Source organism: Dasypus novemcinctus, chromosome 10, assembly GCF_030445035.2.
Source record: "Dasypus novemcinctus isolate mDasNov1 chromosome 10, mDasNov1.1.hap2, whole genome shotgun sequence".
In the NCBI taxonomy this organism is placed as follows: domain Eukaryota; kingdom Metazoa; phylum Chordata; class Mammalia; order Cingulata; family Dasypodidae; genus Dasypus; species Dasypus novemcinctus.
Genome location: NC_080682.1, coordinates 6,112,844 through 6,136,104, shown reverse-complemented (window position 1 = coordinate 6,136,104; position 23,261 = coordinate 6,112,844). Strand labels below are relative to the sequence as shown.

Genomic DNA, 23,261 nt, shown 5'->3' with positions numbered 1-23,261 from the left:
AAACCCATGTACTTAATGGAATTTTATTACCTTAATAGCCTTAAACCTCTCCAGTTCATGACGTAAATTGTTGCAACAATTGTTACAATTGCAGTTGTTGCAAAAGTCACCACTGGCAAAGCAATCACAGTACCTGTGAAGATAAAAACAGTCTGTCAAAGGCACAGATGGTAAACTGAGTAAATGAAAAGAAGCTATATGTACAGGAAAAGAGCTGTCCCACATGCTGTAGTCAATAAAACTTACTTAGGTGATTCTGACTCATTTTTATATGAAAACGAGAAGGACTGGGGTTTGTCAAGTGAGTAACACAGAGGAAAGAAAACTAGTCAAAACCATTGCTTTTCTAATATAGGAGTCTGCAAAGTAAAACAACTTCCTGGGAAATGTGCACTGACACCAACCCTCTCGTGCCCTGAAGCGCCCACTGCGGCTTTCCCAGCAGCACTCCAGCTTGGGGGCAGTGGATCAGATAACAGCCGTCTTCCCATCAATTACCCCATCTATCCCACATGATGGGAGGTTGAGCTCACTGCTTTGCCAGACCTTGGCTGTGAGAACTATTTGGGACCTGGAGGTCAAGCCTGGCCCAGGCTTTATCTTATTAATTTTCATTCCACGACAGTGCCTGGAGGAAAGGGATGTAAATGGTGAAAGAAATACACGATCGATGGCTACACTGCTACACTTTGTCATAATACAAGGGTCGAGGGGAAGGCCATTGGTGAATCTGTGAATTTGGGTTCTAAAAGAACAGCTCTGCTAGTAGAATCCCCCTGGACCCGTGATTCCCTACACATAAATACATTACTGGGGGCAGAAACAGTGCGAAGGACTTCTCTTTCTCAGAACACATCAGTGTTTATGGCCACTAACAGCTTACATCCTCCTGTGAGGCACCTGCCCTTGTGCTATTAACAGGCATTTGGAGGCCTATGGTTTAAATTTTTTCGATATGGGCAGTAATAAGACTTAACTCCTACCTCTTGACTCATTAACTTAACTCCTAATTCCTTAATTCATGTAAAAATTCAATGTAACCTGCACTTCCAGATAGACTTTGGGAAGCTTGTCAGCCACTTGTGATTTGTGACCAGGGAAGACCCGGAATTGTCTAAGCCTTAAGGTAAAGCCATTTTCACTTGAAATCAATTTCTTTTTGAAAGCATGTGTCATTGAAAAGAGCTTTAACTCAGTTTTGTTTGTTTGTTTGCTGTTGGCAGGCCGTACACTTCCTGACAGCATGGCAGCTGGCTTCCTCCAGGACAAGGGTGAATGAGAAAGAGTGAGCAAGATGGAGTCTTTTTCTAACAGAATCGCAGAAGTGACATCTCATGGTCTTTTTAAACTCAGCTTTTTAATATCAAATCTGCCACCAACACTTCGTGCTTATTAGTTAGTGTCTTGAGCCATAAAATGGAAATCACGGAACCTAATCTACCAGTCAAAGGGCTGCTGAAGGAAGTAGTGAAGATATGAAGTGGATGTGCTTCCTAGAAAGTGCAGCACAAATGCAGGGAAGGCTTCTCTGACAACAGTATGGTGGACTAGAATCTGGAAAAAGCATCTTGCTATAGAATATCCAAACACGGTTAAATATTTAAAAATACACTGCAAGTCAATAGGAAAATAAAAGAGATCATCAGAGGACAAGAAGATAAGAAATTGAATACAGAGACAAGTGACTTCTGCAGCTGTCCTGGACATGTCAGGAGCTTGAGTTCAAAGGACCACTCATTCAGGAGAAAAGAGACAGAATCTGGGATAACAAAAGACACCCATATAAAGTGTGGATCCCTGAAAAGTGACCTCCCCAATGGGTGAATTAGAAACAATTGTAGGGGAGTGGATGTAGCTCAGTGGTTGAGTACCTGCTTCCCATGTACAAGGTCCTGAGTTCAATCTCCAGAACCTCCTAAAAAAAAAAAAAAGGAAGAAAATCCCAAATCTACTCCACAGAAGGAGAGAATGGTGATATATCCCTCCCTAGGCTGAAGTTTGGAGTACAAGGGTGAGTGGTGGTGGGTGGGAATAAAAGTTTCTCTGGAACGTTCAACCACAAGGATGAAGAGAAGGAAAAGGAAACAAAGAGGTCTGAAGGCTGGAATGTGGAAGAGTAAGTTAATCTACTTAGTAGACTCAAGAATGCTGACCTTTAGGCCAGCAGGAGAGTGGTGAAGTAGCCTCTAAAAGCTCGGGAAATGCTGGCACTGGGTTCCTCTAGAGTGGGGTACAGGTAAGACAAAAGCAGGAGAACTGGTTGAAATTCTACTTAAGAAGTAGTCCCCAGATTCTTTCCCATTCCCAATAGCTAAAGACTACCCCTTCACCATTGGGGCAAAAGATTAAAATTATTTTCTGAGGTAAAACAACTGAAGGTTGGGGTATTATAATTAACAAAAGGAGGAAAATTGAGCAGCTCCTAAAATTCTAGCAGGAGACTGGAAAAGTCTTCTTTGAGGACTCTGACCAGCCCAAGGGAAAGCAGAGTCTGACACTGAGGTTTCTCAACAAAACAGCTTAGTCATATCACCCTGCAGTGAAGCCAGTGACAAAGTCCCCACCTATGCTCCAAGAGTGAGGTTTATGGCTCATTCTTAAAGATGAAAAGAATGACAGCCAAAGATCAGAAGACATTTTAAGAAATCTTCTACAGTGAAAAACAGAGGCCTGAAAACAAACAAACAAACATAAAAGCAACCTGGAAGAAACAGAGACTATAGAGGCAAAAGAAAACTGGAAGGAAAAAGCATCATATTCTTAGAGAGATAAGAATAGTTATTGCATTCATGAAGCAAGAAGATGATACTTTTTAAAAAATCAAAATATAAAAAAAAAGATATTCTGGAAATTAAAAATATTATCACAGATGAAAAAATGACAGAAGTTATAAAAACAAACAAAAGAAAGAAAGAAAGAAAGAAAAAAATTTAAGAGAATACACTGTAGAGGACCAGACCAGAAGGTTCAATAATTCTGTTTCAAGAGTTTCAGAAAGATAATTCGAGAAAATTTCCCAGAAATAAAGACATATGTTTACAAATTAAACAGGTCCATCAAGGGCCCCAGATAAGAGATGAATGAGATCCAAACCAAAACATATCATATAGCCCTTTATAACAACAATGAACAAAGAGAAGATCCTATAAGCTTCCATAAAGAGTAAAATAGGTTTCATATGAAGGATCAAGAAAAAGAATAAAGTCAACATTTCAAGAGCAATACTGGAACTAGACAAAAATACAGCAAAGCCATTAAAATTCTGAAGGAAAATTATCTTCAACCCCTTACATCATCTAAGTATAAGGGTAGACTGTAACATTTTCAGACATGTAAGGTCTAAAGGATTGACTTCCCATGAGCTCTTTCTCAGGACACTATTGGAGGATGACCTCCACCCAAATGAGGCATTAAATCAAATGACGACATTGTGGGATCCAGCGGCCAGAGAATCAACACAAGAAAAAAGCAAAGGTGGTGGTAGAGGGGACATCCAAGGTGAGAAGTGTGCCCCAGGCCTGGAGATGAATCACTCCAGAGCGGAACGGGTTGAATGACTCTGGGAAGGACATGTTCAAGACAAAATTAACAACTAACATGTTGTACATGCTGAGAAGAGATTGGCACAACCAGAGGAGAATTTAGGTTTCAATAAGTGTTATAGACCTAGAAAATTGTGTACTAACTGAGCACTAACTCTAGGGAAAAGATAAGCATGTTTCAGGAAAGGAAAAGCAATCAGGCCTCAGTCACAACTAGTGCTACATAGTCATAAAACATACACATTCCCTACTGGTCAGATCAAATATCCAAGTCTAGGTATGGGCAAAGCATGTGTTGGGAGAGGGATTATGTGTGGGTGGGGAGGGGAAGTAAAATGACCTAAATCCATGTTTTCTATGATACTCAAATAATAGGTCATTTCAAGACTGAAAAATCTGTATGATTTGTCTGTAAATGTATACCTTCTCTAATAAAAAAAGAAAACCTAAAAAGTTTAGAAGTATCAATTCTCATTAATTATCAATTCGCCCTCATCAATTATGAGGGCGAATACTAAAATATTCAATTAAAAGAGCTGAAAGTTTCTGGGAAACAGAAAATAAGGAACCATTTTCACAAACCCTATAGATTTATTTGTCTCTTTCAACTATATGTGTGTGTAACTTGGATGAAAATAATAACTAAACTAAAAGAACAAGAAAGAATAAGTAAACTGAAATATAAAGAAATTAGGCCCAGAATGCAGCACATAAAGAAATGTAAAATATGGAAGAGAGATTAAGAGAAATGGTTGTTAGAGGAGCAAACATATGTCTGAGTGGCATCACAGAAGTGGAAAAGACAGAGAATGGGGAGGAGTCATATACTGGAGTGAGGATATCTGTGAGTTTTCCAGAACTAATGCAGGTAGTGTATCCTTATATTTAAGAAGCCTAATGAATCCCAAGGAAATAAATAAAAAGTTAAAAAAAACCACTAAAGACAAAAATAAAATCTTATAAGCAGCCAGAAAGAAAAGACAGATTGTCCAGAATGGCAGCTGATTTCTTGTTAGAAATAGAAAAACAGCAGAATAATATCTTCAAACACTGAGAAAAAATCCGATAATATGGAATTTTATACCTAGTCAAACTATCTTTTCTCACCAAAAGTCTTGGCATATTTCTTTTCCAGCTCTATATACTTCTGCTGTCATTTTACTCTCTCTCATCTCTCAGGTTTTAACTTTATGCTGAACATTTTAAAATCTGTGTTATAAAACCTGCTCTCTCTCCCATGTTTCAGACCCTAAAATCCCCATTTTCTTTGTTACCAACTCCATAAAAGGGTTGTCCACATGTGTAGCTCATCCTTATAATTCCCATTTGTTCTTTAACCTACTGCATCCCTATTTTTTTTCCCCTCCCACTGACACTTAAAGTGGATCAACAACCTCTTTTTCGGAAGACCAGAGGATCTCTTTATTGTGCTTTATCTCTTGGCAGCTCTAGAGCCACATTCACAACTTCATATGAGACAATGTGTCAACAACTTAAGCTTGTGACCTTCCCCCTCACCTGGTCAAGCTGCTCCTTACTCCCACGGCCCTGCTCCCAGTTTATGCTTCCACCATCTACCAGTAACATAACACCTGCATCAGTTCTAATACTTGGTTTACTCTAGTTCCCCACATTCAGGAGGTTATTGATTCTACTATTGTGACTCAGAAACGTCTTTTATTTTCATTTTGTTTTTTGACACAAGTAAATCATATTTATTATAGAAATTTGTTTAAATAAAAATAAAAAGAAAATTACAATCACTCAGAATCCCACTCCTTAGAGATGATCATTTGGTGAGTACATTTCAGGTTGAAATAAATATTTGTTTAAATGCTATATATAAACAAAAATAAGGTCATATTCTATAGTTAGTAGCTTACTTTTGTTACTTACCAATATATTATGAATATTTCCCATGTAAATAAGTAGATTTATGTATATTTTAATGGCCGCTTAATACCTCACTCTAGCGTCATAGTTTATTTAGTAATTCTCCTTATATTAAACATTTGGATAGTTTTAAAATATTTTGGAATTAAAAACCAGTTGTACTGGTCTCCTTTCGGTCCCTAGAACTCTGTATACTCTCTTTCTTGCCACCGGACCTTTGTACCTGCTGATTCCTCAGACTAGAACACTCTTAGCTACCTACTTGAAACCCACAGCTGCCTGACCAACTCCTCCCTATCCAACCACCACCTCCTCAGGGAAGCCTACCCTGGCTGTCACACCTGCTCATCTCCATTACTACTCCTTGGCTACATTTTTCACTCTTTCACTCTGTTCTTTATTGATGTGATTATTTGATTCATGTCTGTCTCCCCCACTAGACTGAGTTCTGGGAGAGCAGAGAACATGACTACCTTGTTTACTGCTGTTCCCCCTATTCCTAAAATCATGGGCATTCAAAAATATTTGTGAAATGAATGAATGAATAAACAAACAAACAAATGAGTGAAAAGTGCTACAAGGGATATGACTGAAATGTCTTTTAAATCTGTGCTTTTATCTCCAATGCCACCACCCTGGTCCTAGTTCTGTCTTCATCTTATCTGGACTGTTGTGATAGCCTCCAAACTGATCTCACTTTCAAGTTATTCCACTTTGCCATTACTGCTAATTTTCTAAAGCATTTACCAGGCAAAAAGAAGCAAAGAAAAAGTAGTAATGAGAAAGCACAAAATAAGGTGGTACAAGTAAGTCCAGATAAATCAATAATCAGACAAGAATATAAATGGATAAAAGAAATGTATTTAAAAACATAAGATTATTTGATTTGCTTTTTAAAAATCCTCCTATATATAGTTTACAGAAGATATACCTAAAACAAAGTATCACATAGGAAGTGTGGAAATAAAGGGATATTATAAACTATAACTTGAAAATAACTACCAAGAAAACATGATACAGCAATATTAATAGCAGATAGAATTTAAGGCAAAAAGGATAAGGATACAGAGATATAGTATTTAACAGTTATTGGAAGAATCCATAAATAAGATATAACAATCATGAATTTGTATATCCTTCACATTACTGACTCAAAGTAAACAAATCAAAATGAAATGATAAGGAAATAGACAGAATTGCAATCACAATGAGAAGTATTAGCATACTTCTGTCAAAAACAGATAAATCACAAAATTATTAAACATACAGCAGATTTTAATAACAAAATTAACAACCTTGAGCTAGTGAGTAGATAGCTGCACCCCCCAAAAAAACAGAATAAACGTTCTTTGAAAGGTAACATAGAACATTTTTGAAAAATTGATTGTCTAGCTCATGAAGGAAGTTCTCATTAGTTTCAAATAATTGATCTAATACATACATTATCTAACCTCTGTGTAATTGAAATTTTAAGTTAATAATAAAAAATGGGGCTTAAGACATATATACATACATACATATTTTCGTGTTTTGAAATGCACTCCTAAACAACTCACAGAAGTAAAGAGAACATTATGGTGAAAATTACAAAGTATTTTGAGTAAATGACAATGAATATGCCTCATATCAACTCTTGAAGGATGCGGTAAAGCAGTACATAGGGTTAATTTATAGCTCTAAATGCATTTCCTAAGAAAGCAAAAAGGATTAAAAATAATTTAAGCATTTAACACAGAAATCTAGGAAAATGAGAGTGAAATAATAAGTAGGGGGAAAAAGTAATAAAAAGTAAAAATCAATGGAAGCGGATATGGCTCAAGCGATTGGGCTTCTGCCTACCACATGGGAGGTCCCAGGTTCACTTCCCAGTGTCTCCTGGAGAAGGTGAGCTGGTGCGGCGGGGAGGGGTGGTAAGCAGATGCAACAAAAGAGACACAAAGAGGAAAGACAATGAGAGACACAACAAACCAGGGAGCTGAGGTGGCTCAGGTGATTGAGCGCCTCTCTTCCACATGGAGGTCCTGGGTTCGGTTCCCTGTGCCTCCTAAAGAGAAGATGAACACACAGCTAATGGACACAGCTCAGACAGTGATTGTAGACAATGAGGGGTGGGGAATAAATAAATAAAAATCTTTGGGAAAAAAAGTAAAAATCAATGTACATCATGAAATAGGGAACAGAAAAACAGAAAATCAATAAAACCAAAAGTTGGTTGTGGCAATCTGAGATTATTTTATGAATCTCAAAAAGAGAAAGATTATGTCTGTAGACTAATCTATCCCTCTGGGTGTGGTACCCTTTGATTATATAAAATTCAGTTGAGGGGCATTTGATTAGATTACTTGATAAGATTGATTTAGGGCTTTTGATTGGACACTGGTGAGGTATGACTCAGGTTCACTCTCTGTCCCCTTGCTAGGTCTGATATAAATGCAAACACAGAGAGAGACAGAGTCACATAGACAGACATAGGAAAAGGAATCTGCTATGCTTCATTCTTCCATGTGGGAGAGAGGACTACAGGAAAACAGAAAAACAGAAGCCCCCAAGAGCCTCAAAGAACTGAGGCCCAGAAAGAGACAAGCCCTATGCCTGCTTGCCCACAGCTGCACTCCAAGAGATGGTACCTTCTGGAGGGGAAGGCAGATGTCTCTGCAGAGATTGGTGACCATCTTGCTTCACCACATGGCAAACAACGCCTGGATCAACAGCAGCTGTCATTGGTGAGAAAGCATCTCTGCTGATGCCTTGATTTGGACATTTCAAGGAACTTGGAATATCTCAAATATTTAAGCCCCATTATAAAAGCGAACAGATTTCTGGCACTTTGCATCAGCAACCCTTTGGCAAACTAAAACACTCTCTCTGAAAAGACTGACAAATCCTTAGTAAGAATGATCACAAAAGAAAAAAAGGTATAAACAGTATTAGAAATGTAAAAGGATTTAACTACAGATGCAGAAGTGATTTAAAAAATAATATAAGAATATATGAGCGGGAAGAGGACTTGGCCCGGTGAATAGGGCGTCTGTGTACCACATGGGAGGTCTGTTGGTTCAAACCCCAGGCCTCCTTGACCCATGTGGAGCTGGCCCATGTACAGTGCTGGTGCGTGCAAGGAGTGCCATGCCACGCAGGGGAGCCCCAAGCACAAGGAGTGTGCCCCGTAAGGAGAACCGCTAGTGCGAAAGAAGCGCAGCCTGACCAGGAGTGGTGCCGCACACATGGAGAGCTGACACAGCAAGATGACGCAACAAAAGGAAACACAGATTCCCATGCCACTGACAACTACAGTAGCAGACAGCAAGAATAATACACAGCAAATGGACACGGAGCGGGGGGGAGGAGGAGGAGAGAGAAATAAATCTTAAAAAAAGAATATATGAGCAATATCTTTGAAAATAGATTTCAAAATAGATTTGAAAATTTAGATACATCAACAATTTTCCAGAAAATTTTAGAAATCAAAATAGACTTAAAAAAAAATATAAAACTTAAGAAAAAACAGTAACAGCTAAAGAAAGTGAATGAATAACCTGCCCTAATCAAAGACACCAAGCCCAGAATGTTTTACAGTCAAGTTTTTATCAAACCTTCAATGAACAAATAAACCTGACCCTATCCAAACTTTTTCAGAGACTAGAGAAAAATAGAAGGGTGGGGTGGGGTAGGGAGGGCCACCTAATGCATTTTATTAAAAGGCCTATGTAATAGTGAGATCAAAACCAAACGAAAAAACTGTGAGAAAAGAAAAAATGACAGGTCTATCTGGCTCATGAACACAAATGCAAAAATCCTAAGCAAAATATTTAGAAAGTTAAATCTTACAGCACATACAAAAGACATTATCGATATATCATAATCAAATTGAGTTTAAGCTCCACAATAAAAAGCTGGATTAACATTAGAAAATTTATTGTGATAGATCATATTGTAAGATTTAAATAAGAAAACAATTTGATACTTTCAATAAATGTAGTAAAAGAATATAAAATTCATCTCTCATTTATAATGAAAAAGAACAACAACTAACATCTTAGGATTAGGAATCGAGGGAAATTTCCTTCACCTGATAAAGGCTAAGTCCCCCAATTCCACTCTTTTCTTCTAGAGTGGCAAGAATTTTGGTTGAGCTTATGGCTGGCCCAGACCAAGGCTGCACTTCCCAGCCTCCTGGGTAGCTTGCTGTGGCCACAGGTCGAGGTTCTGGCTAATGGGATGTGAGTGGAAATGACTATGGCCATTTCTGGTTTTGCCTTGAAAGGTAAGAAGAGTGCATTCCTCCTCCTCTCTTCTCTTTCCCAATGGCTAGAATGTGAATGTGAGGGTGGGATGAGCAGCCTTCCTGGGCCACAGAATGGAAGCTCTCCACTGATTAAAGGAATCTGAGACACTAACACGTATTAGCTGCCATGTTAGCCCTGAAATGGTTGTCATCTAGAGCTTCTGTTATAGCAGCTAAGGATAAAATTCTAGTTAAAATGGACTATCTCTCAAAAACCTTCAGCAGATATCATTTATAAGGCAGGGCAGAGGGATTTTAGATGTATTTCTACTAAAATCAGGAACAAGCCGGCAACACCCATTACCAGCACTTTCATTCATCACTAAGGCCAAGGCCCGATATTATGATCAGCAAGGAAAAAGGAAAAGAGGCAGTAGAAGAGATGTCGTGGTCATCACTGCAGACGTGGTGATCATTTAACTAGAAAGGTGATGGAAATTCAGTTGAGTCATTACAACTAAAAAGCAGGTTCAGAAAGTTGTTGGGTACAAGAACAATGTACAAAACCCAATAGTACCCTATTGACTAGTAACACTAATCAGAAAATGTATAGGAATAAAAGATTACATTATTAATGAAACTAAATCTCTAGTTATCTAGGAAAAAGTCTGACAAAAAATATGCAAGACTTTTACAGGAAAAATTATAAAATATTATTCAAGGATATGAAAGGAATGAGTAAGTTGGGCAACTTGCTATGTTTACAGATAGAAAGACAATATTGTAAAGCTGTTTCCCCCATTTAAATTTTAAATTAACTATAACTCTAATTGAAACTTTGACAGAGATTTTTGGCATGTATAATTTGACAAGTTGACCCCAAAACTCAAATGGAATTGGACCAATAATTGTAAAAATAATTTTGAATAACAATAGGGAACTTGCCCTACCATATATCAAAACTTTCAACACAAGAGAAGTTCAAATGGTATGCTATTGTCACAGATAGACAAACAGAGCAGTGGAACAGACCATGGTGCCTACCACCAGACCTATGGAAAACCAGCATTGCAGCTCAATGGGGAAAGGATGGACCATTCAGTAAATGGTTTTGTGGAAATGGTTTATCCATATTTGTAAAATATAAAAAATAAAACAAGAATCCAAACTCAACCAATTCCAGGTAAATTTCTAAGCTGCAAGTGGCATGGCAAACTAGATGCTCTGTATAGAATTAGATACTATAGGGCTTATTTTATTTACATTGCTGGGATTCCAAGATGCAAAGGTTTCCAAGGAGTAGCCTGGGGCTGGAGTTGGAAGCAGTAAAATGACGGCAGATGGTGGAGGGCTGGGGCTGATCGCAGGAAGGATGCCTGTAGCAGCCTGGCAAATAGGGCACCTGGCCTTGAACCAATGGCAAAGCGGGAGAGCATTGAGCTGGGCCCCTCAAGGAGGACTGAGTCCCAAGCTAAAGACGCAAGTATCTATAAAGTGATGAAAGGAAAAAAATTGTCAACCTGAAATTATCAAGAGAGTAAAACTTTTGTTCAAGAAAGAGGACTCAAAATTTTTTAAAAAGGAAAAGAAAAAGTGTTTACCAAGAACATACTTTCATTAAAGAAATTTTTACAGAATATATTTCAAGGAACAGAAAAATGACACCAAATGTCAATAAGCATAAGGGGCAAGAAAAGATAGTAATCAAATAAAAAATATAAAATAATAAGCTTATAGGATTAATAAAAGGTCAGAACTAAAAAATTGGACAATAATAATCCATTTCAGGGGTGGTAGTGGCTAGAGTGAAATAGTCTACTGTTCTAAATGGGGTTCAGATAGCAAGTTAGATATGAATAAAAATACTTAAAGGTAAGCCACTAAAAACCAAAAATACACTGTATAAAATTCCAAACTGATATTGGGGGAAAATAGAATTAAAAAAAAAAAAAAGCAAAAACAACCAATAACTGAACCTCAATTAATTCCCCATGCACTAAGAAAAATACAGAAAAGAAAAGATCCAGGGAAAACAGCAATAAAAAAAAGTAACACAAACAAGTCCAAATATATCAGTTATTACCATAAATATAAATGACTAAATTCACCACCTAAAATACAAAAAAAAAAAAAAAAAAAAAGATAGCTATTAGTAACTTACAAGAGACTTGTCTAAAACAAAAGGATACAGCAAGTTTAAAAGTTAACAGATGGAAAAGATACACCAGGAAAACACAAAAGAAAGCTGGGGCATCACAGGTTCAGATGTCAAGAACATCCCTTGCATATTGACAGGTCTGAGACAAAAAGTTAGTCAAGGCATGGAATATATGCACAGCACACTTATGCTTGATTTAATGGACACAAATGGAACTTTGAACATCACAACAAAGAGAATGCATTCTTACCAAGCACACATGGAACAATTATAAAAGTTGACTTTATATTTTAAGCCACAAAGTCAAAACTAAATACATTTCAAAGACATTAATTGACCTCAGAATTATTAAGTTAGGGGAAGTGGATAAGGCTCAAGCAATTGGGTTCCCATCTACCATATAGGAGGTCCTGAGTTCAATTCCCAGAACCTCCTGGTGAAGGAAGGCTGGTGTGCACAGAGAGCTGACAGAACAAGACAACACAACAAAAAAGAGACACAAAGGAAAGACATTGAGAGGCACAACAAACCAGGGAGCTCAAGCGATTGAGTACCTCTTTCCCACAATGGAAGGTCCTGGGATCAGTTACCGGTGCCTCCTAAAGAGAAGATGAGAAGAAAACACAAGCAAACACAGAAGAATGTGCAGTGAATGGACACAGAACTAGCAGCAAGCACAAGAGGCAAAAGGGAGGCGGTGGACTTGGAGTGGTTAGGGCGTCCGTCTACCACATGGGAGGTCCATGGTTCAAACCCCGGACCTCCTTGACCTGTGTGCAGCTGGCCCATGCGCAGCGCTGATGCGCACAAGGAGTGCTGTGCCACACAAGGGTGTCCCCCGCGTAGGGAAGCCCCACGTGCAAGGAGTGCACCCCATAAGTAGAGCTGCCCAGTGCGAAAGAAAGAGCAGCCTGCCCAGGAATGGTGCCGCACACACAGAGAGCTGACACAAGATGATGCAACAAAAAGAAACATAGATTCCCGTGCCACTGACAACAACAGAAGCAGACAAAGAAGACGCAGCAAACAGACACAGAGAACAGGCAACTGGGGTGGGGGTGTGGAATGGGAGAGAAATAAATTAATAAATAAATCTTTAAAAAAAAAAAAGAGGCAAGAGGGAGGAATAAATGAATTAAATCTTTTTAAAAAATTAATTAGAAATTAATAGCAAAAAGATACATTTTAAAATCCCATATATTTGGAAATCTAAAAAATCTAAACAATACATAGATCAAAGAAGAAATCATAATGTGAATTTTAGAGTACTTTGAACTGAATAATAATTTTAAAACTATATATCAAAACTTGTGGATTGAACAACTAAAACTTCAAGGGAAGATTATATCCCTAATATAAGATTGCCTCTTAGAAGAAAAATTGAAAAAATAATGAGCTATAATCCAGTCGAAGAAGTTAGAAAAAACAACCAAATAAAAAAAAATGAGAACAGAAATTAATGAAATTGAAAACAAAGTTAAACTAGAGAGAATGAACAAAGCCAAAGTTGGTTCTTTGAAAAAACAAATCAAATATGACTCTGGTGATACTGAACAAGAATAAAAGAGAGAAAGCTTGAATAAACAATGTTAGGAATGAAAGGGGTGACATAAGTACCAACCCAGCAGAGATTTTAAAAAGACAGTAAGATAATACTATAGATAGCTTCTACCAATAAATTTGAAAACTTAGATGAAATGGAAAATTCTTAGCAAATAAGACAACAAAACAGTTAAGAAGGTCCAAATAATTTCTAAAACTATTAAAGAAACTGAAGTAGTAGTTTAAGAAATCCTTCAACAAAGAAAATGTCAGATCCAGATGGTTTCACAGGTGAGTTTTACCAAACTTTCAAGGAGCATATCATTTCAATCTTTTATGAATCTTTGCAGAGACTTAAAAAATAAAAGAGGTATAGCAAAAATGGATTATAATTGAAAAATAAAACAAAACTGGAGGACTCAGGCTCTATTTAAGAAAGAGTGGCTAGGGAAACCAAAGACAACAGGAAAGACAAAATAAGGATGCCAAAGGAAAGAGAAGTTTCTGATACTTATAGTTACCACAAACAGTAAACACTGCCTAACTCCTAACCAGATAAACATAAAACCTTATACCAAAAACCTATTTATCTCAGTTCATATTACCCAATACATTATGTCTGACACAGAACAAAAAATTAGAAGCCATGTTAAAAGGCAAGATAAAACACAATCTGAAAACACAAAGCAAGCATTAGAACCAGACACAGAAATGACAAAGATTTTTGAATTATCAGTCCGGGAATTTAAAATAACTGATTGATATGCTAAGAGATCTAATAGAAAAAGTGGATAACAGGCAAAAACAGATGGGTAATGTAAAAGAGAGATGGGAACTCTAAAAAAAATCAAAAGGAAGTGTTAAAAATCAAAATCACTATGACAGAAATGAAGAATGCCTTTGATGGGCATATCAGTAGAATCAGTGAACTTGAAGATATGCACATAGAAACTTCAAATAGAAATGCAAAGAAAAAAAAAAAGAATGAAAAAATAATAATTTCCAAGAACTAAGACAATAGCAAAAGGTGTAGGATGTATATGATTGGAATACTACAAAGAAAAAAAAGAGGAACAGAAGAAATACTGAAGTGATAATGGCTGAAAATTTTCCAAAATGGCAGAAACCAAACCACAGATCCTAGAAGCTTATAGAACACCAAGCATGGCTGGTTCTCAAAAACTATACCTGAATATATCATCTTCACACTGTAGAAAACTCAAGACAAAGAAAAGCTTGAAAGAAGCTATCTATTTATGTATTTTACCTATAAAGGTACAGGGATAAAGATGACATTGGATTTCTCACTAGAAACCATGCAAGCAAGAATAGAGTAGAATGAAATATTTAAAGTCTTGAAAGAAAAATACCAACCTAGAATTTTCTGTCCAGCTAAACTATACTTCAAAAGTGATGGAGAGGGAAGCAGATGTGGTTCAAGTGACTAGACTCCCATCTACCACATAGGAGGTGCAGGATTCGATACCTGGGGCCTCCTGGTGAAGACAAGCTGGCCTATGTGGAGTGCTGCCCCATGCAGGAGTGCTGGACCATGCAGGAGTGCTGGACCACATGGAGACCTGGCGCAGCAAGACAACGCAACAAAAAGAGACACAGAGGAGAGACAATAAGAGACGCAGCAGACAAGGGAGATGAGGTTGCACAAGAGAATTAGCTCCTCTCTCCCACTCTGGAAGGTCCCAGGATCGTTCCTGGAGCCACCTAATGAGAATACAACAGACACAGAAGAACACTCAGCAAATGAACAGAGAGAGCAGACAATGGTGGAGGTGGGGGTTGATAAATAAATAAATCTTTTTAAAAAAGTGATGGAGACAGACTTTCTTAGACAAACAAAAACTAAGGAAATTTCTCTGCAATCCAGGTATTAAAAGAAGTTCTTCAGGGAGAAGGAAATGATACAGTCAGGAACTTGGATCTAAATAAAGAAAGGAAGAGGCCCTGCCCCAATCAAGATGGTAGAGTAAGTCACTTTGGGGCTCCATCCCCTCCCAACAGAAGCTTTGAACAACCAAGAAGAACTGCTAGAATCATCTTTCTAAATGCTCCAGAAAACATCTAAAGGACTACAGTAACAGGGTGAGGGCCAAATCAAGAAAAAGTCCAATTAAAATAGTAGGACTGGGGAAGCAGATGTGGCCCAAGTGACTGGGCTCCCATCTACCTTACAGGAGGACCAGGGTTCAATTCCCTGGGCCTCCTGGTGGAGGCAAGCTGGTCTGCACAGTGATCTGGCCTGAGCGGAGAGTTGGCCTGTGTGGAGTGCTGGCCCACATGGAGTGCTGACCTGGGAGGCATGCTGGCCCATGCAGAAGTGCTGGCCCACACAGAGTGCTGGCCCACATGGAGAGCTGGTGCAGCAAGATGACACAACAAAAAGAGACACAGAAGACAGACAATGAGAGACACAGAAGACCAGGGAGCTGAGGTGGCACAGAGATTGAACGCCTTTCTTCCAGTCTGGAAGGTCTCAGAATTGGTTCCCAGTGCCACCTAAAGAGAAGACAAGCAGACACAGAGAATACATAGCTAATGGACACAGAAAGCAGACAGCAAGCTAAAACAATGGGGGGGGGGGGGCGGGGAAGAAATAAATACATCTTTAAAAGGAAAAAAATAGAAAAAAAGTAGTAGGATCATGTGGTGCCAAGGCTGGCCTCTATCCTACTCCTCACTGGCTCACCCAGTGTGCAGATCCCTGGTTCTGGAGCATGCATATCTGGCCCAGTCTGTCTGGTGGTGGCTTGAGAGACTCACTGTTCCAGAACTTACCCTGCTTGTAGAAGGTGGCTCACAGAGCTCTCCTGCAATAAGAGTCAAGTTTGTGCTGCCTGGAGTATGGGATTGCTAGCTGTAGGGCATAGAGTGCAGTGCCTAGGACTGTGAGGAAATTATTTCCTAGGGAAGAGGGGACACTTGTATGTTAACAAAGGAAATTCTTAGGACCACATGTGCATGCCCATGACAAAACTCATGCACAGAAAGGATGAAGGAGTCTCCTATGTTTTGTTCTGAAGCTATTCTCCAAACTCACTGTACAGATACACTCAGTAGGAGAGCACTCATGGGTCCATCTTCAAAGACTGGGAAAGGAGTTTTCTTTTTCTTTTCTTTTTTTTTTTTTTTTAGCTTCTGGAAATCAAGGAAAGCTTTGTCACAGTACTAGCTGGATACAAGCTTAAAGAACAGATGTGGGAAGCGGATGTGGCTCAACTAATAGAGCTTCTGCCTACCATATGGGAGGTCCAGGGTTCAATACCTGGGGCTTCCTGGCCTGTGTGGTGAGCTGGCCCACATGGAATGCTGCCATGCACAAGGAGTGTCACCCCACACAGGGGTGCCCCCCATGCAAGGAGTACCCCTGTGCAAGGATTGCCCCCGTGTAAGGAGTGCAGCCCGCGCAGGAGTACAGCTCATCCAGGAGTGGTGCCATCCACAAGGAGAGCTGACACAGCAAGATGACACAACATTAACAACAACAAAAAGACACAGAGAAGAGACAATATGAGACACAGCGAACTAGGGAGCTGAGGTAGAGCAAGAGAATGATCACCTCTATCCCATTCCAGAAGGTCCCAGGATGGGTTCTCAGAGCCACCTAATGAGAATACAACAGACACAGAAGAACACACAGCAAATGGACCCAGAGAGAGAAGACAATGAGGGGGGGAGGAGAGAAATAAGAAAGAAAGGGAAAAAAAAAAAAGAACAGGTGCTTCAGAGTCTAAATTCCACTGTTAACACAGTAAAATATCAAAATGTCCAGATGACAACAAAAGATTATAAAACATACAAGAGAAACAGGAGGTGATGCCCCAGGTAAAGGAGAAGATAAAAGCATTAGAAACCATCAGTGAAAAAGACTTTTAAAAAATGGTCCTAAATATGCTCAAAGAACTAAAACAAAACATTTACAAAGAACTAAAGGAAATCAGGGAAAAGGCAGATGAACTCAAAAAGAATACAAACAGAGAGGTGGAAATTATGAAATGGACCCAAACAGAGCTGAAGACCACAGTAACAGAAATTAAAAATTTCCTAGAGGGGTTCAACAGCAGATTGGAGCTGGAAGAAGAAAGAATCAAAGAGCTTGAATATAAGACTATTCAGATCATACAGTCTGAGAAGCAGAAGGGAAAAAGAATGACAAAAAGTAATCAAAGCCTAAGGAACCTATGGGACATCTTCAAGTGTACCAATGCATACATTGTGGGAGTCCCAGAAGGACAAGAAAGAAAGAGGCAGAAAGAATTAAAAGAAATAATGGTTGAAAACTCCCCAAATTTAATGAAAGACATGAGTAAACACATTCAAAATACTCAATGAACTCCAAAAAGGATAAACCCAAAACAGACCTGCATGGCACCATGTTTTGATCAAACTGCCAAATGCCAAAGATAGAGAAATCTGAAGGCTTCCAGAGAAAAGCAATATGTTACATACAAGGGAGCCTCAAAAAGGTTGTTGATTTCTCATTGGTAACCAGGGAGGTAAGAAGGCACTGGGATGACATATTTAAAGTGCTAAAAGCTAAAAATTGTCAACCAAGAATTCTGTATCCAACAGAACTGTCTTTCAAAAATGAGGGCAAGATTGAGACATTCCCAGATAAACAAAAGCTGAAGGAGTTCATCACCACCAGACCCATCCTATAAGAAATGGTAAAGGGAGTTTTGGAAGTTGAAAGAAAAGGACAATAGGCAACTGACAGAAGCCACATGAAGAAGTTAAGATCTCTGGTAAAAATAATGACATGGATAAATATAAATACAAGTACTATTATATTTTTATTTTAACTCTATTTTTTACTCTCTACAGTATCTTAAAGACAAATGTACAAAATGTAATGACAAATCATAATGTATAAACATGTAATTTGTAAGAAGAACTACATAAAGGTAGGAGGATGGAAGGGTATAGGAACACAGTTGATATATGTTACTGAAGTTGTTAAATTGGTATCAAAACAAATGAGACTGTTACTGTTATCTATTTAGGATGTTAAATTTAAGTCCCAGGGTAACCACAAGAAAATCCCCCAAGTACAAGGGCAGTGCCTAGTAAAGGAAGTCAAACCATTATGCCAGGTCCTTGATATTGATGATTGTACTTATGAACCTTTTCTTAGCAAACTGAAACTTAACTTAGTATTATATATTGCCTAAGTATTACCTCCTGAAAATCTCCTTGTTGCTCAAATGTGGTCTTGCTCTAAGCCAAACTCAGCATATCAACACACTACTTTCCCCCATGACGTGGGACATGACTCCCAGGGATGAGCCTCCCTGGCACCAAGGGATTACTACCAAGTGCCAACTAGCAATGCATCTGGAAAAAGATCTTAACTAAAAGGGGGAAATGGTAAATACAAATGAGTTTTTATGGCTAAGAGATTTCAAAGTGAATCGGGAGGTCATTCCAGAGGTTACACTTACACACATCCTTGCAGGATCTCATTGACTGCCATAGTAAACAGTGTCTCAAATAGCAGGACCCCTGAGAGCTCTAGAGACATCCAGACACTATAAATAGGGAAGACAGCTCAGGAATTCGGCACCCTGTCAGTGGGCCTTTCTTTGGAATTTATGCTCCCCAGTGTAACAGAGATAGCCTCATTTATAGCTTCCCTGCACCCAGCTCTTCTGCCCCTTTTATTTGAACCTCTAATTAGAACAATACTTGATAAATATATGTCCCAGAGACTTAAATCATTCGTTTGTCCATGTGCCAGTTGATCCCTGAATCTCAGCAGAGTTGCAAAACCTACTTTCCAGTTCATTGGACTATCCCAGGAAAACTAACAAGGAGACAATGATGGACAAAGCCCATGACAAAAAAAACAGAGTGTGTCTGCAACTGTAAGCAAGATAGTTCATCCATCTGCCCCATGGGATCTAAGCCCCCTCTCAATTAGAAGCACAGTGGGCATCACCATCCCCAAATCTTCAAGACTGGGGAATGAACAATGGACGGAAGTAGACATTATTATTCTACTACAGACTTATTATTATTCTAGCAATGGAAGAACTTGTATCATTGATATAAAGGCAGTGGCCACAAAAGGTTCTGAGGGGAGGGAGAAGGAAAAATAGGAGTAATATGGGGGAAGTTTTGGGACATTGGAATTTCCCTGCATGACACTGCAAAATGATGAATACAGGCCATTATATATTTTGTCATAACCTACAAAATTGTGCAGGACAGTGTAAACCATAATGTAAAACATAGTCCACAGTTAGTAGTAATGTTTTAATAAGTGTTCATCAATTGTAACAAATATACCACACTAATGAAGGATGTTGCTAATGCGGGAAAGTGTGGGAGGAAGAGAGAGTGGATATTATGGGAATCCCCTGTATTTTTAATGTAACATTTATGTAATCTAATGCCTCTTTAAAAAGAAAAAAAAAGAAGATATCAAAGAATATATAAACTTATAGAAACAGAAAGTAGAGTGCAGGTTACCAGGGTGAGTGTCTGGGGAAATGGGAAATTAAAGCAAAATGAGTGTAGTTTGTTTGGGGTGAAAGAAGAGTTCTAGTATTGGATGGTCCTGAGGGTACTGGAATGGGGTACATGCGACTAATCCCACCGAATGGTAGGATGGGAAGATTTATGTTATATATATTCCACAATTAAAACAAAAAAAGAAAGAAAAACTAAAGAAACAATGACCATTAAATGCAATACATGATACTGGATGGTATCAAAGAATAAAGGGGAAAAGGCTCAAAAGGACATGTTGGAATATAAGGAAAAATGGCATATAGAATGTAAGCTTTTTATCAATATTAAATTTCTTGAACTTGATAACTGCACTTAAAGTGGTTACATAATAGCCCTGCTCAAAGGAATTGTACAAAGAAGCACTATGTGTTCAAGGAGTATGATGTGTGTAGCCTGCTCTAATGTTCAGAAAATGATAGATGTCAGATACAGAGAATGATATGGCAAAATGTTAAAATTGGTGGACCTGGATATCTAGCGGGGTGAGGTATGTTGGAGTTCTCTGTATGGGGTTTGTATTATTTTTGCAATTGTTCTATAAGTTTGAAATTATTTCAAAATAAAAAGTTAAAAAAAAAAAACCAAAACCCTCTTTAAAGCAACAAAAACCCCTAGAACACGGTGATCACTCTTCTCAGGCTCTGGCTGTTAGTTTTCTTCCCAAGTTTAAAGAGGAAAACTCTGGGCTAACATAAGAAATTTGACATATAATGTTCTAAATTTTTTTTTTAATTGTAGAAAGATTCTGCCCTGTCCTGCTTTTAACTGAGTGTGTGCGAGGGTTCAGTAACTAAAGCAAGGCAGCAGACCTGTGCCTGGGAGGAGTAGTTGGAGCACAAAGCCAATTGCAGGGGAGGCAGAGAGGGGCAGCAGTCGCACTGGGGGCCCTGAAAGTCATGCTGTGCCTGTGATCTAACAACCTAAACATGGCTGCTTCTGGACTCTTTATTTTGGAAATAGTACAATTTCCTCAGAGAATATTGTGTAGTCCATTCCATGAAGACACTCTAACCTTTATGCTATAACCATATAACAGAAAAAAAAGGAAAATCATAGCAAATCTCATTCATGAATACACTTGCAAAACTTATAAACAAAAGATTAACAAACTAAATCCAAAAGCGTATAAAAAAAAAATACAGGGGAGTGGATGTGGCTGAAGTGATAGGGCTTCCACCTACCATATGGGAGGACCCAGGTTTGATCCCTGGGGCCTCCTGGTGAAAAAGAAGAAGAAAAAGTGTGCCTGCATGGTGAGCAGTGCCCATGTGGTGAGCCAAGTGTCCGCGTGGCAAGCTAAGTGCCCATGCAGTGAGCCAGTGCTCTCACAAATGAGTCACCTAGCAAGATGATGATGCAACAAAAGAGAGACGAAGGGAAGAGTCAGGGTGAAGCGCAGCAGAGACCAGGAGCTGAGGTGGTGCTGCTAACAGGGAACCTCTCTCCACACCAGAGCTCTGGAGGATCGAATCCTGGTGAATTCTAGAGGAGAAAAAATGAGAAAAGAAGACCAAAAGAGAAATAGATACAGAAGGTCACACAGCAGGGGGGAGGGGGAGGGGGAGATTTAAATAAATCTTTTTTTAAAAAGACAATACAAAATAACCAAGTTGAGTTTCTCTCAGGAATCTCAAGAATTACTCTCGTGCGCCACCTCAACTCCCTGTTCTGCTACATCTTCTTATTTTCTCTCCTCCGTGTCTCTTGTTGCATCATCTTGCTGCTCCAGCTCTCTGCGTCAGCCAGCACTCCCGCGCTGGGCGGATTTTCATGCTGGGTGAAAATGGGGCAGCACTCCTGTACGGAACGACATTCCCACATGGGTTGGCACTCCGTGTGGACCAGCTTGCCCTCACCAGGAAGCCCTGGGCATCAAACCCTGAACCTCCTATACGGTAGATGGGAGCCCAATTGGTTGAGCCACATTCGTTTCCCAAACATTCATTTTTAAATCAGGAATAAGAGAAGGATATTTGCTATTGCCACTTCTATTCCACAGTGTACTTTGCATGTTATAACAAAATAAATAAATAAAAGACTTAAGAATTAGAAAAGAAGAAACAATGTTATAATTGTTCACAGATGATATGATCTTCTACATTAAAAAACCCCATGGGTGGTGGACTTGGCCCAGTGGTTAGGGCGTCCGTCTACCACATGGGAGGACCGCGGTTCAAACCCCGGGCCTCCTTGACCCGTGTGCAGCTGGCCCATGCGCAGTGCTCATGTGCACAAGGAGTGCCACGCCACACAGGGGTGTCCCCTGTGTAGGGGAGCCCCACGCGCAAGGAGTGTGCCCCATAAGGAGAGCCGCCCAGCGAGAAAGAAAGTTCAGCTTGCCCAGGAATGGCGCCGCCCACACGGAGAGCTGACGCAGCAAGATGACGCAACAAAAAGAAACACAGATTCCCGTGCCGCTGACAACAACAGAAGTGGACAAGAACACACAGCAAATAGACACAAGAGAACAGACAACCGGGGTGGAGTGGGGTGGGGGAAAGGGGAAATAAATAAATAAATAAACAAATCTTTTAAAAAAATAAAAATAAAAAAATAAAAAAATTTAAAAAAACCAAATCCACAAAGATTGCTAGAAATCATATGGAAGTTTAATGGCTAGCTATCTGATCAATACATAAAAATCAACTGTATTTATATACTCCAGCAATTAAATATACCATTTACCATATTAATAAAACTATAAGTTACTTAAGAATAAATCCAATAAAAGATATGCAAAGACCTGTATGGAGACAAATTATGAAACTTTATTGAAAGACATTAAATAAGACATAGATGGAGAGATTAACCATGCTCATAGATGAGACTCAGTATCAAAACTGTCACAATTATCCACAAACTGATTTACTGTAGTCAATACAATTCTAATCCAAATCCCCAAAATGCTAAGAATAGCCAAGACCCTCCTGATGTCAAGACTTAGGCTGAAGCCCCAGGAATTGAGACATGGTGGTATCCATGAACAGAGCAGAACCAAGAGCCTAGGAGCAGATCCATGCCCACAGCAAGCCTTGATAGCTGCCAGGGGTTGCACTGCAGATCAATAGTGTTTTCCATATGGAAAAAAAATAAAATTGGATCCCTATCTGATGCCATTCACAAAAATCATTTCTAGGTACACTAAAGCCTCAATTGTAAACGGAAAACTTTTAAAACTTTTAGAAGAAACTATAACAGAATATTTATCCAACCTTGAGATGTGGCTGGATTTCTTTAACAATGCACAAAAATCACTAACAAGAAAGAGAAAATTTTTGAGTATTTTCAGTTAAAAACTTCCGTACCTCAAGTCACTGTTCACTTTAAGCTCCCTGCGCTACGTGCTCACTAGAGGGCAGATCTTGCTCCAGGC

At 38.9% G+C, this 23,261-nt stretch overlaps 1 protein-coding gene across 1 annotated transcript in view; it reads right to left on the bottom strand.

Annotated features, from left to right (window-relative positions):
• The window catches only part of TESMIN (testis expressed metallothionein like protein), a 55,614-nt gene that overhangs the window by 10,534 nt on the left and 21,819 nt on the right, over nucleotides 1–23,261 (bottom strand). Inside the window, exon 7 of the mRNA XM_012520887.4 lies at nucleotides 31–133. Within this exon, the coding sequence (XP_012376341.2) occupies nucleotides 31–133 (103 nt within the window). The remainder of the gene's footprint in view (nucleotides 1–30; nucleotides 134–23,261) is intronic.